Source organism: Chiloscyllium punctatum, chromosome 1 (genome assembly GCF_047496795.1).
Source record: "Chiloscyllium punctatum isolate Juve2018m chromosome 1, sChiPun1.3, whole genome shotgun sequence".
In the NCBI taxonomy this organism is placed as follows: Eukaryota; Metazoa; Chordata; class Chondrichthyes; order Orectolobiformes; family Hemiscylliidae; genus Chiloscyllium; species Chiloscyllium punctatum.
Genome location: NC_092739.1, coordinates 97,808,736 through 97,823,095, shown reverse-complemented (window position 1 = coordinate 97,823,095; position 14,360 = coordinate 97,808,736). Strand labels below are relative to the sequence as shown.

General features: G+C 43.4%; 1 protein-coding gene across 1 annotated transcript in view; it reads right to left on the bottom strand.

Moving 5' to 3' along the window:
• Positions 1–14,114, bottom strand: part of dhx29 (DEAH (Asp-Glu-Ala-His) box polypeptide 29) — a 140,450-nt gene extending 126,336 nt beyond the window's left edge. Inside the window, exon 1 of the mRNA XM_072571611.1 lies at positions 13,846–14,114. Within this exon, the coding sequence (XP_072427712.1) occupies positions 13,846–14,020 (175 nt within the window). The 5' untranslated portion in view covers positions 14,021–14,114. The remainder of the gene's footprint in view (positions 1–13,845) is intronic.
• Positions 14,115–14,360: the final 246 nt, after the last annotated feature.

Below are 14,360 nucleotides of genomic sequence, written 5' to 3'. Positions count from 1 at the left end.
ATTTTATAACTCTTTTACTTTATCATACTATTCCTCCAGTATAACATCTTGTTGCGGAATAAAAAACATAAAATTTAATAGAAACTTTCTTTCAATGTGTACTGCAGGGATATGAGCCGGGTGCTGGCAGGTGGGACTAGTTTGGGTTGGGATATCTGGTCGTCATGGAAGAGTTAGACCGAAGGGTCTGTTTCCATGCTGTACATCTCTATAACTATGACTGTACATATCAAAATTTTGGATGATTAAAATGCATCCTATTAACACCCATTATAAATCACGTTAGTCATTTACAAAGTTGTGTGGGAATGTAACCCTTGCAACATGTGATATTGTGTAGTATAAAGTTCGAGTCCTTGTCAACTGCACAATCTCAAAATTTGCCAAGTGTCAGAGGCTTTGTTGGTTTAACATATTAAAAGAGAGTTTTCAAGATATGCTTCATCGTACGGTACCAGTATAGAAGAAATGTTAAGATTATGAATTTTGTAAAGGACTTCATAGCACAAGCTGACAGCCAAGTTAAGTGACCAAAATTGAGTGCAATCTCAATTTAAGCTTATCTTATCCAATTATGTTCTGAATTTGCTCAAGTTGTCCAAAGCAGTGTCTTGCGAGCAGCATTACTTACTACTGAATTCCCCATTATCAGCAGCCTCAGTGTTATCACTGATCAGCCATATACATAGTGTGGCAGTAACAGCAAATCTGATCCCAACAGCCTTGGAGCAAGCAACTACCTCCTAATTTACGAAAGACAGTCCCATTATCAGCAAACGCTCTGGTAAAGATTGTGATGGAAAACTTTTCACATGCCTTGATGGGTGCACTTTCAACAACCATCAAGCAGCTCCATTTTTGAGGTATTTCAGTGTTGAAGCTGATTTCCTTGAATTCTAAGAGCAGTAATTAATGTTCTATAAGCCATTACATTGTTGTGGAACTTGGGGGAGAACAGATCAAAACGACACTTTAATAAGATTGAAGGGAGACAAAGGTAGTGACCACAAGGAAAGTGATTCAAATGGAGAAAGAGACCTTACACTGCTTTCTGACCCAGCAATGAATCTACACAGCTGGTGCCTTTGCTGTTTAGTTTCAAGTGTCTCTGGACATTGGAGTTCATTCTAAGAAAAATAAACAAAGCAAAATTCACAGCCAACCCTGGAAAAAAACCTGTGTGAGGGAGTTCACAGCAGGGAAGCAGTTAAGTGGCTAGTTTTAAAATGAAACATTACTTGTTTTTCTAAATCTACAATACTGATTAGAATGGGTTATTTTTTGATTATATATTATTGAGATTTGGTCTCTTGATTAAATCTTAAAAAAAACAAACATAGGTACCAAGATAGCCTGTAGCAGTGTTTTTAGAGCAGTAAGACTGTGCTATTTTTGTGGTCTGTAGTTTGTGAAGGAGCAAAGATGCACTAGGAGAAAGTGAGGACTGCAGATGCTGGAGACCAGAGTTGAAAAATGTGGTGCTAGAAAAACACAGCAGGCCAGGCAGCATCCGAGGAGCAGGACAATCGACGTTTCAGGCATAAGCCTTTCTTCAGGATTCCTGAAGAAGGGCTTATGCCCGAAACGTCGATTCTCCTGCTCCAAGGAGCAAAGATGGCCTTTAATAGAGTTATGTGCTCTTCTTGTTGGATGTGAGAGATTAGGAAGAGCTTCCATGTTATTGATAATTATGTTGGCAGGAAGTTTCCAGGACATCCTACTGGATCACTTGGATCGGTTAGAGCGGCAGTTAGAGGAGGCTACAGGAGATAGGGGGTGTGATAAATGGTAGTTGCAGGGAGGGAGATACAGTCAGGTAAATGCCCTCCAGAAAAGGTAGCCGTGGCTATCCCCATCACAAACAAGTATGCTGCTTTGGAAAATGTAGGGATGAGGGACTCTCAGGGTAAAGTGGTACTGACAACCAGGTTTCTGGTACTGAGACTGTCTCAAATGTAACAAGGGTTATGTCAGGTTCCAAGTGATCCATTGTGATGTGGGACTCTCTAATCAGAGGCACAGACAAACATTTCTCCAGCTGACAGCAAGACATCAGAACGGTACATTGCCTCCCTGAAGCCAGGATCAAGGATACCTTGGAGAGGGTGCAGAATATTCTGAAAAGGGAAGAGGGAGCAGCAGGAGTTGTTGCACACATTGGAACTAATGACATAGGAAAAGAAAAAGATGAGATTCTGAGGAAAGAATATAGGAAGTTCGGCAAGAATTTTAAAAGTAGGTCCCTTGAGGGTAGTAATATCTGGATTACTCCTGATGCCACCAGCTACTGACAATAGACATAGGAGGATAGAACAGATGAGTGGGTGGCTGAGGAGCTGGTGCATACCGAGAAGGATTCACATTTTTGGATCATTGAAATCTCTTCTAGGTTAGAAGTGACCAGGATAAGAAGGATGGATTGCACCTGAATTCAAAGGGGATGAATATATTGGTGGGGAGATTTGCTCAAGCTGTTTGGGAGGATTTAAACTAGCGGGGATATGCGTGCGATTGTCCGGCCGCTGAGAGTGAGGAAATAGATCAGTCTGAAACTGGTACAGTTGATAAAAGGAGCAAGTCAAACAGCCAGAACAGACATGAACAAAACAGAGAACAAGGTAGGACTGATAAACTAAACTGCATTTATTTTAATAGAAGAGGCTGAACAGGAAATGCAGATGAACTCAGGGCATGGTTTGGGAACATAGGACTGGGATGACCAGGACTGCCATAGTGTTAAGGGTTACATAGAGAGGAATTTGTTCAGTGCGTACAAAAAATTTTCTTATGCAATATGTAGATATACCTACTAGAGAAGGTGCAAAACTTGACTTACTCTGGAACATAAGGCAGGGCAGGTGAATGGGGTGTCAGTGGGGGAGCATTTTGGGGCCAGTGACCATAACACTAAGTTTTTTTTTTAAAAAGTGATAAAAAAGGATAGACTGGGTCCAATAGTTAAACTTCTGAATTGGAGGAAGGCTACTTTTGACTGTATTAGGCAAGAACTTTCAAATGTTGATTAGGGATGGATGCTCACAGGTAAAGGGACAGCTGGAAAATGGAAGCCTTCAAAAATGAGATAATGGTAGAGTAGAGATGGTATGTTTCTGTTAGGGTGATGGGCAAGGCTAGTTGGCGTAGGGAATGCTGGATGTCTAGAGGAAATAAGGTTTTGGTCAAGAATAAGAAGGATGCCTATGTCAGGTACGGGCAACAGAAATAGAGTGGATCCTAAGAAAACAGTCTGTTCAGTTATAACACGTGTTTCTTCAATGTGAATTGGCTTTAACACAATTGAAGAATTTAGAGACTGTTATTTTCAGCACGCAAACTTTGCTTATCTGTATTGGCTATAATGTGTTTCCGGTTCCATTACTTTAAATGGCTATTATGTGATTTGCTTGTCATGCAAGATTGCACGAGAATGGAAGTATTGCATTATTTCAGAACTGACTGTGTAAAGGCCAGAGTATACTTAAGAGGGAAATCAGGAGGGTCAAAAAAAGGACATGAGATATCTTTGGCAAATAGGGTTAAGGGGAATCCAAAGAGATTATACAAATACATTGAGGACAAAAGAGTAACTAAGGAGAGAATAGGGCTCCTTATAGATCAGCAAGGCTGATTGTGTGTGGAATCACAGGAGATGAGGCAAGATACTAAACAAGTAATTTTGCATTTGCATTTACCAAGGAGAAGGATATGGAAGATAGAGAACATGGAAAAATAAATAGCAACATCTTGAAAAATGTCCATATTACAGAGGACAAGGTGCTGAATGTCTTAAAACGCATCAACGTGCATAAATCCCAGGAACCTGATCAAGTGTATCCGTGACCTCTGTGAGAAGCAAGGGAAGCAATTGCTGGGCCCTTTGCTGAGATATTTGTGTCATCGATAGCAACAGGTGCTAGAAGACTGGAGAGTGGTTACGGTTGTGCCATTATTTAAGAAAGGTGGATAAAAAAAGCCAGGGAACTACAAGGTGAGCCTGACATCAGTGGTAGACAAATTGTTGGAGAGCAGGATTTACATGTATTTGGAAAGGCTAAGACTGATTAGGACAGTCTTTGTGCGCGGGAAATCATGTCTCACTAACTTGACTGAGTTTTTTGAAGTAGTAAGGAAGAGGATTGATGGGGGCAGAACAGTGAACTTCAGTAAGGATATAGACAAGGTTCTTTATGGTAGACTGGTTGGCAAGGTTAGATCACAGAATAGAGGGAAAATGAGCTATTTGGATACAGATTCTGGATTAATGGTGTTGGAAGAGCACAGCAGTTCAGGCAGCATCCAAGTAGCTTCAAAATCGACATTTCGGGCAAAAGCCCTTCATCAGGAATAAAGGCAGTGAGCCTGAAGCGTGGAGAGATAAGCTAGAGGAGGGTGGGGGTGGGGAGAAAGTAGCATAGAGTACAATGGGCGAGTGGGGGAGGGGATGAAGGTGATCGGTCAAGCAGGAGAGGGTGGAGTGGATAGGTGGAAAAGAAGATAGGCAGGTAGGACAAGTCCGGACAAGTCACGGGGACAGTTACTGAGCTGGAAGTTTAGAACTAGGGTGAGGTAGGGGCAGGGGAAATGAGGAAACTGTTGAAGTCCACATTGATGCTCTGGGGTTGAAGTGTTCCGAGGCGGAAGATGAGGCGTTCTTCCTCCAGGCGCCTGGTGGTGAGGGAGCGGCGGTGAAGGAGGCCCAGGACCTCCATGTCCTCGGCAGAGTGGGAGGGGGATTTGAAATGTTGGGCCACGGGGCGGTGTGGTTGATTGGTGCGGGTGTCCCGGAGATGTTCCCTAAAGCGCTCTGCTAGGAGGCGCCCAGTCTCCCCAATGTAGAGGAGACCGCATCGGGAGCAACGGATACAATAAATGATATTAGTGGATGTGCAAGTAAGCCTTTGATGGATGTGGAAGGCTCCTTTAGGGCCTTGGATAGAGGTGAGGGAGGAGGTGTGGGCACAGGTTTTACAGTTCCTGCGGTGGCAGGGGAAAGTGCCAGGATTGGAGGGTGGGTTGTTTGGGGGCGTGGACCTGACCAGGTAGTCGTGGAAGGAACGGTCTTTGCGGAAGGCGGAAAGCAGTGGGGAGGGAAATATATCCCTGGTGGTGGGGTCTGTTTGGAGTGGCGGAAACGTCGGCGGATAATTTGGTTTATGCGAAGGTTTGTAGGGTGGAAGGTGAGCACCAGGGGCGTTCTGTCCTTGTTATGGTTGGAGGGGTGGGGTCTGAGGGCGGAGGTGCGGGATGTAGACGAGATGCATTGGTGGGCATCTTTAACCACGTGGGAAGGGAAATTGCGGTCTTTAAAGAAGGAGGCCATCTGGTGTGTTCTGTGGTGGAACTGGTCCTCCTGGGTCCATATCCCTCTAAACCCTTCCTATTCCATATCCCCATCCAGATGCCTTTTAAATATTGTAACTGTACCAGCCTCAACCACTTCCTCTGACAGCTCATTCCATACATGCACGGCCCTCTGCATGAAAAAAGTGCCTCTTGGGTCTGATTTAACTCTTTCCCCTCTCACCTTAAACCTATGCCCTCTAGTTCTGGACTCACCCACCCCAGGGAAAAGACCTTGTCTACTTACCCTATCCATGCCTCTTGTAACTTCATAAACCTTAATAAAGGTCATCCCTCAGTACCCAGGGAAAATAACGCCAGCCTACTCAGCCGAAGGGTAGTAGGGAAATCCCTGGCAATTACAGACCAGTCTTACTTCTGTGGACAGCGAAGTTTTGGAAAGAATTCTGAGTGATAGGCTTTATGACTATTTGGCAAAGCATAGTGTGATTAAAGGCAGTCAGCATGGCTTTGTGAGGGGCAGGCCATGCCTCACAAACCTTATTGAGTTCTTTGAGGAGGTGACAAGACAGGTCGACAAAGGTCGAGCAGTGGATGTGGTGTATATGGACTTCAGCAAGGCATTTGATAAAGGTTCCCCATGGTAGGCTCATTCATAAAGCCAGGAAGTATGGGATACAGGGAGATTTGGCTATTTGGATTCAGAATTGGCTGGCTGACAGAAGGCAGAGTGTGGCTGTAGATGGAAAGTATTCTGCCTGGAGGTCAGTGTTGAGTGGGGTCCCTAAGAGCTCTGTTCTTGGGCCTCTGCTTTTTGTAGTTTTTATAAATGACTTGGATGAGGAGGTTGAGGAGTGGGTAAGTAAATTTGCAGATGACAAAGATTGGAAGTATTGTTGATAGTCACAGCACGACATAGACAGGATGCAGAGTTGAGCTGAGAAATGGCAGATGGAGTTCAAACTGGATAAATGCAAAGTGATGCATTTTGGAAGGTCGAACTTGAATGCTGAATATAGGATTAAAGACAGGATTCTTGGCAGTGTGGAAGAACAGAGGGATCTGGATGTGCAACCACATAGATCCCTCAAAGTTGCCACCCAAGTGGATAAGGTTGTTAAGAAAGCATATGGTGTTTTGGCTTTCATTAACAGGGGGATCGAGTTTAAGAATTGAGAGGTTTTGCTACAAGTCCCTGATGAGACCACACTGGAATATTGTGTCCAGTTCTGGTTGCCCTATGTTAGGAAAGATACAGTGACTTTGGAGAGGGTGCAAAGAAGGTTTACCAGGATGCTGCCTGGACTGGAGGGCTTGCCTTATGAAGAAAGGTTGAATAAACTCGGACTTTTCTCTCTGGAGAGGAGGAAGAAGAGGAAGAGAGGAGACCTGATCGAGGTATACAAGATAATGAGAGGAATAGATACAGTCAGAGCCAGATATTTCTCCCACAGGGGAGGATTGACTGGTATGAGGTGTGATAGTTTGAAGACATTAGGAGAAAGGTATAGAGGAGGCGTCAGAGGTAGGTTCTTTATGCAGAGTTGTGAATACATGGAATGCATTCCCAGCGGTGGTGGTGGAAGCAGAGTCATTAGGGACAGTGAAGCGACTGCTGGACATGCACACGGATAGCAGTGAGTTGAGGGATGTGTAGGTGAAGTTATTATATTTTACAATAGGATTAAACCTCTGCACAACATCGTGAGCCAAAAGGCCTATTCTGTGCTGTACTTTTCTATGTTCTATGTTCTATAAGTTCTGCCCTGATTTGCCTTTCCAAAATGCAGTATCTCACATTCATTTTTAAATTAAACTCCATCTGCCACTTCTCGGTCTGTTGGCCCATCTGATCAAGATCCCGTTTTACACCGAGGTAATCTTCTTCGCTGTCCACTCCATCTCCAATTTTGGTGTCATCTGCAAACTTACTAACCATACCGCCTATGTTCACATACAAACTTATACAGACGTCTGTCTAAACTGAGTAGACAGCTTCCTCCAATCTCCATTATTTGTTGGATATCTTGAACTCACCAAACGCTGCATAATTATTTCTTTGCTCTGCAATGATAACAACTTTTAAGTTTGACTTGGGCTGTGTATCTACTGTTCCTTTTTGAAACTACGTTGCAATATTGGCAAGAATGCAGCACATACCAGCAAGATGGCAGCCTTGACATCATGTGTTGACTTGTACAGATACAATGGCTTGCTGTTGTATGATTCTAAGTGGGTCCTTCTGACATAGTGATAGGTTTCTACCTCTTGGCCACGAGGCCAGGGTTTCAGTCTCACCTACTTCAAAGGTGTGCATAACAACTGAACATCTTGAGAAGAAAACAGCTATTCCTCAATAGGTTTGCAGCAAAACAACAGTATTCAGCAGCAAGTGTGTGATACGAGCAAAGGGTTGGATTTTATTGCCTGAGTATTGGGGGTCAACTAGGCATGAAAACTGACCATTACACAACATGTATTGCGGAAAATGCAGTGCAGCAACTCATCAAGTCTCCTTAACAGCACCTCCCAAAACCCTGGACTTCTACCACTTCGAAACATAAAAGGGTAACACAGTGAATGTGCTACCACTACCAGCAACCTTCCCTCCAAGACACACACAATCCTGGCCAAGCAATGGAGAGGGATCCAAGTGCCCTCATGTATGATTTGGTGTGCAGGTGCAGCAAGTGATTTGGAAAGTAAATACAACTTCATCACTAATTGCAAGGGAATTTGAATATGTAAGGAGGGAGGTGACGCTTTAGTAATACAGGGCATTGGTGAGACCTGAACCTGAAGAATTGTGCTTTGTATTGGTCACCTTATTTTCAGAAGAAATGTCAATGTGTTGGGGGCAGTCCAGAGAATATTCATCAGACTAATATTTAAAATTAAGAGTTTAATTTGTAACAGGACCCATGCCCTGCAGCTGAAGATTCTCTACAGAGTCCATCTGGCCCCAGATTGCCTTTCAAAATTCCAAGTGGGAGTATCCTCAACATGTCTCACATGCAAGACGAGTATGGGTACTCTCACTCTTTGCCTTTGGTCCTACCACAGGCATTGGATATATCGAGCGTTGTGGTAGGTTAAATAGAGAGGATCTTGGGTACAGAATTGGAAATGGACCTAGTCTTTCTTTGCCCGGGCCTGCCCAGTGTACTTCCTCTCAACACATACAGGAAAAAAACCTTTTAAAATCCTTACTTTCTGCACAAGGAAAAATATTTTGCTATGTTGGGTGTCTGAAAACCCCCCCAGGTCTGTCAGGTTGGCATAAGTTAGTCATGGAACATATTCCTCTGGATTTTCTTACAAGTATGGTAGACCAAAAAACTGAGAACTTTTATAAGATATGGCAGCCTTTTTGGATTACCTGGACACAGACTCATGTACCACACTAATAACAGCTTTTACATAGCCATGATGGTTGTGTTTAATGAATCTAACATCTTGAGAGGAAGATTTATGAACATTTGAATATGTACAAGTTAACCCTCTCGAAAATCGAGAGTAATTGTGTTGCCACGCTGAACCATATTATTTATTTCCACGCATATGTACATGAGTGTAGTTCTGTTCTTTTTGTATTGTTTTGGGTTTAATGTAATTTTAAAAATCTCTTTTTCAATAAAAATGTTTGGATACAGAACTGACTATAAGGTAAGAGACAGAGGATGGTGGTGGAGGGTTGTTTTTCAAACTGGAGGCCAGTGGAAAGAGTGGACAGAATTGCCTTGTATCAGCTGAATTTAGAAGATTAATAGGCAACTTGAATAAAATAATCAAAATCCTGAGGTGTACAGGATGCTTCCCCTTATGGGAGGATGTACAGCATGGAAACAGACCCTTTGGTCCAACCTGTCCATGTCAACCAGATATCCCAACAAAATCCAGTCCCACCTGCCAGTACCCGACCCATATCCCTCCAAAACCCTTCCTATTCATATACCCATCCAGATGCCTTTTAAATGTTACAATTGTACTAGCCTACACCACTTCCTCTGCTAGCTCATTCCATACACATACCACCCTCTGCGTGAAAAAGTTGCCCCTTAGGTCTCTTTTATATCTTTCCACTCTCATCCTAAACCTATTCCCTCAAGTTCAGGGCTCCCCCACCCAAGGGAAAACACTTTGTCTATTTATCCTATCCATGCCCCTCATGACTTTTTAAACCTCTGTAAGGTCACCCCTCAGCCTCTGATGCTCCAGAGAAAACAGCCCCAGCCTGTTCAGCCTCTCCCTATAGCTCAAATCCTTCAACTGTGGCATCACCCTTGTAAATCTTCTCCGAACCCTTTCAAGTTTCACAACATCTTTCCGATAGGAAGGAGACCAGAATTGCACGCAATACTCCAACAGTGGCCGAACCAACGTCCTGTACAGCCGCAACATGACCTCCCAACTCCTGTACTCAATACTCTGACCAGTAAAGGAAAGTATGCCAAACGCCTTCTTTACTATCCTATCTACCTGCGACTCCACTTTCAAGGAGCTCTGAACCTGCACTCCAAGGTCTCTTTGTTCAGCAACACACCCTAGGACCTTACCATTAAGTGTATAAGCCCTGCTAAGATTTGCTTTCCCCAAATATATGCACCTCGCATTTATCTAAATTACACTCCATCTGCCACATCTCAGCCCATTGGCCCATCTGATCAAGATCTCCTTGTAATCCCCTTCTTCGCTGCCCACTTCACCTCCAATTTTGGTGTCATCTGCAAACTTACTAACTGTACCTCTTATGCTCACATCCAAATCATTTATATAAATGATAAAAAATAGTGGACCCAGCACTGATCCTTGTGGCACTACACTGGTCACAGGCCTCCAGTCTGAAAAACAACCCTCCACCACCAACCTCTATCTTCTACCTTGGAGCCAGTTCTGTATCCAAATGGCGAGTTCTCCCTGTATTCCATAAGATTTAACTAGTCTCCCATGGGGAACTGAAGTCCATATAGATCACATCTACCACTCTGCCCTCATCAATCCTCTTTGTTACTTCTTCGAAAAACTCAATCACGTTTGTGAGCCACCATTTCCCATGCACAAAGCCATGTTGATTATCCCTAATCAGTCCATGCAAATACATGTACACCCTGTCCCTCAGGATTCCATCCAACAACTTGCCCACCACTGAGGTCAGGCTCATTGGTCTATAGTTCCCTGGCTTGTCCTTACCACCCTTCTTAAACAGTGGCACCACGTTTGCCAACCTCTAGTCTTCCGGTACCTCACCTGTGACTATCGATAATACAAACATCTCAGCAAGAGGCCCAGCAATCACTTCTCTAGCTTCCCACAGAGTTCTAGGGTACACCGGATGAGGTCCTGGGGATTTATCCACTTTTTTGTGATTCAAGACATCCAGCACTTCCTCCTCTGTAATATAGACATTCAAGATGTCATCATCTATTTCCCTACTTTCTATATCTTCCATGTCCTTTTCCACAGTAAACACTGATGCAAAATACTGATTCACAATCTACTGAACAAACCTAGATTGTTGTTGATGCAAAATACTACGGTGCAGGCCTTTCAGCCCACCATATCGATGTTGACCACGATGCTATTCAACTAGGGGCAACTGATTAAAAATCAGCATTTTGACTTTTTGGTTTATTATTGTCAAATGTACCGATATACAATGAAAAGTAGTGTTTGCATCCTATCCAGACAAATCATACTTTACCTAAGTTCATCAGGGTAATAGAATAGCCTATAGAGTACAGTGTTACAGTTACAGAGAAGGTGTAGAGAAAGAATAACTTTAATACATGAGAGATATGTTCTTAAGTCGGATAACAGTGGGGAAGAAGCTGTTCTCGAATCTGTTGGTACTGGTTTTCCAGTTTTTATCTCTTCTGCCCAATGGAAGAGGTTTGAAGAAACTACATACAACTGAAATAGGACATTTTTTTTTGAGGGTTCTGATTCTTCGGAACACATCTGAATAAGTGGTGGAAACAGAATCATTGAATACCTTTAAGGCACGGATAGGTCAATTCTTGTTAAACAAGCAGTGAAAGGAGATTGGAGATAGGTGAGAATGTTGACTTCAAGTTTCCAAATGATGGAGTAGACTGGATTACTCCTGTTCCACATGATCATATGTACAGTTACAATATTGAAAAGACATTCGGATAGGTGCATGAATAGCAAAGGGTTACAGGGGTATGGGCTAATTGCAGGAAATTCAGGGATTAGTTGAGTTTGGGATGATAGTCAGCATGGACAAATTGGACCAAGGAGTCTGTTTCCCTGCTATATGACTATATATGTAATACTTTCAATTGAATAATCTATTGTCACTTGCATTCAAGTGAAAAATACAGTGAAAAAGCTTTGAATATCGCCACACTCTGGCACCATTTGGATAACTTAAAATTTTTTAAAAGACGTAACTGAAAGACAGTCCATATTTGTTCTTTACCCAAGACTCCATTTCAAGACGACCCCTCCACCACCACGAGTCCTGAGCTGACACACAATAATACTGTAAAACCTATGCCACAACTTCTTCGCAATGCCACGATGCCCCAAGTGCCAGACCCACCAACAGTGGATTTGCCACTCTACGGCACCAACACCACTGACGATGACTATGCCAATGCCCCTTCATCATCACCTCTCAGCTGTCAAAGGAACCACCAGAGATTAAAAACAAAAGGAGGTTAACACTCCTAGTCCCAATCTTAGAAATATCCTGTCCAATTTTAGCAATATTACCCTACTTTTACACTCAGAGACACAGTTAAAAGGAGGAGACCATTCTGCTCTTCAAGCCTCCTCCATCATTCATTAGCCACATCTGATATTGCCCTCATTCAAAAATCCGAGACCCTCAAACTGCCAAACTTTTTGGGTGACTGAAATTAAAAGAATGTGCTGATAATTTGTTAAAATATAGTTATCTTCAAATGACAAAGGGAAATACAGGATGACTAATGCACTAGTATAACAAGCTTTAAAATTCCAGATACATACAGACACTCATTCTTGAGTAAAACAAGACATACAGGAAAAATATGGTGCCTTACAAAATTAACCCTTTATATAACAAGCACTAGAAAAAAAAATATCACACGAGATTCTGTAGCTGGAGAAACATTGGTCTGTAACCCCAAACACAGAAACCCCCACCACAAATGATTTATCCCTACAGTTTCACTCGTGCTCAATTTGGCCGTGCCTAGAAACTTAGTCCATCCTACCTCCCTGGGTGAGCCACTGTCACCATAATTTAGAATTGGATTGTGATTGATCTGAAATTCGATAGCAGCTGAACCATCTGCCTTGCAGGGCCTTAATGCAGTATCTACAAAAGGTGGAGAAAACGAAGACTGCAGATGCTGGAGAATCAGACTCGAAAAGGTTGGTGCTGGAAAAGCACAGCAGATTAGGCAGCATCCGAAGAGGAGAGTTGATGTTTTGGGCATAAGCCCTGCATCTATAAGCTACATCTAACTTCAGCACCACATAGAAAGCTAGCGAAAATCACAACTGAATGGAGTGAGTTTAGTCATCTGATATTGTGCTTCTCAAAGCATCAGCACACAAATTTACCATAAACCAAGCTAATCAGTCACATACCCAGTCATCAGTTTCAGATTTAGGGGATCGATAGCTGAAAAAACACAGGACGTGAAAGAGGTTTTCCAATACTTTGACATAACAGGACTGTTTCTGTACTGACTAGTTTAGTTTGGGATTATGATCAGCAGGGACCGGTTGAACTGACGAGTCTGTTTCTATGCCATATGACTCGATGACATTGTATGAACTGTAGCAGTTTAAAGAGGTGACTCACCTCCTTAAAGACAATTAGGGATGGGCATACATTGTTCACCTTGCCAGTGGACACACACACTTAAACACACTTCAAAGTAAAATGTATGACCCATAAGATCCAATAGCAATAACACACTGAGGCTCATACAACAGTGCCACCCATTTAAGCCAACCTTTCACCCACTGACTCCACCTACACATCTCACTGCCACAGAAGGGTAGACAACATCAAAAAAGCCCTTGCACCCAGCTATAATCATTTCCAACCTCTTGTCAGGCAGAAGATACAAAAGCTTAAATGCACATGCTAACAAGTTCAAGAATAGCTTCTTCTTGTTGTTATTAGACTTCTGAATGGATCTCTCAAATTTCAAACCTAATGTTGATCTTGCTTTGTGTGCATCTTGTTTGCAGCTGTGTTCCTCGCTCTGTTCAAGCACCCTACGATCTTTGTACGTTATGATCTGCCTATACTGCACGCAAAATGAAACTGCTCACTGTACTTAGGTACATGCGACAATAATAAATAAAATAAAGTCATTCTTATCTTCAGTCCATCACCACCTCCCAGTCACATTCCCGAGTGCATTTTCACGGCTTTCTTCTATCAATCAACCTACCCCAGCTCCTAAAACACACTCCATCAGGCTGCTCAGCAACTGAGTGAAAACCTGCCAGTGGGTTTGCTCCCGGATCCTAAGCAGCAATATTCAAACAGAGATAAGCAGAGGGCCGCTACATCACCTGCTTTAACTTTCACCTCCTTCGTGCTCGGTTTGGCAGCCGCCGGCCGCAGGCTCTGATTTTTCTTCTCGCCCTCGGGCTGCGCTCCATCCGGACGTGGGAGTCGAACCGCTGCCGTTGCCGCCGCCACCGCTGCAGCCTCGGCTCGCTGCTTCTTCTTCTTCTTCCCCCCCATTCTGTCTCCCGCGAGCGGCTGGAGAACGTTAACGGTAGGCGCTCGCGCTTAGACAGAGACGGGACCGGTGAGAGCTCAAGACGCATGCGCCTAACTTCTGTGATCCACCCCGTTGTCGAGGGAAAATGACGTCACAGAGACAGGTGCATTTTGAACTACGCGCCAAATTCTGCGCCGGATCTGAGTTAGGGGCGGACTGTAGGTGTTGCTTTAATCGACATGGTATGATGAACACTGACACCAACAATGTTCTGGGGGCTCTTCAGTATTGGAAAAGAACGTCCAGACTGTCTAATCTGTGTTATTGCGAGTGTGGATCGCATGACTCTATTCGAAATCT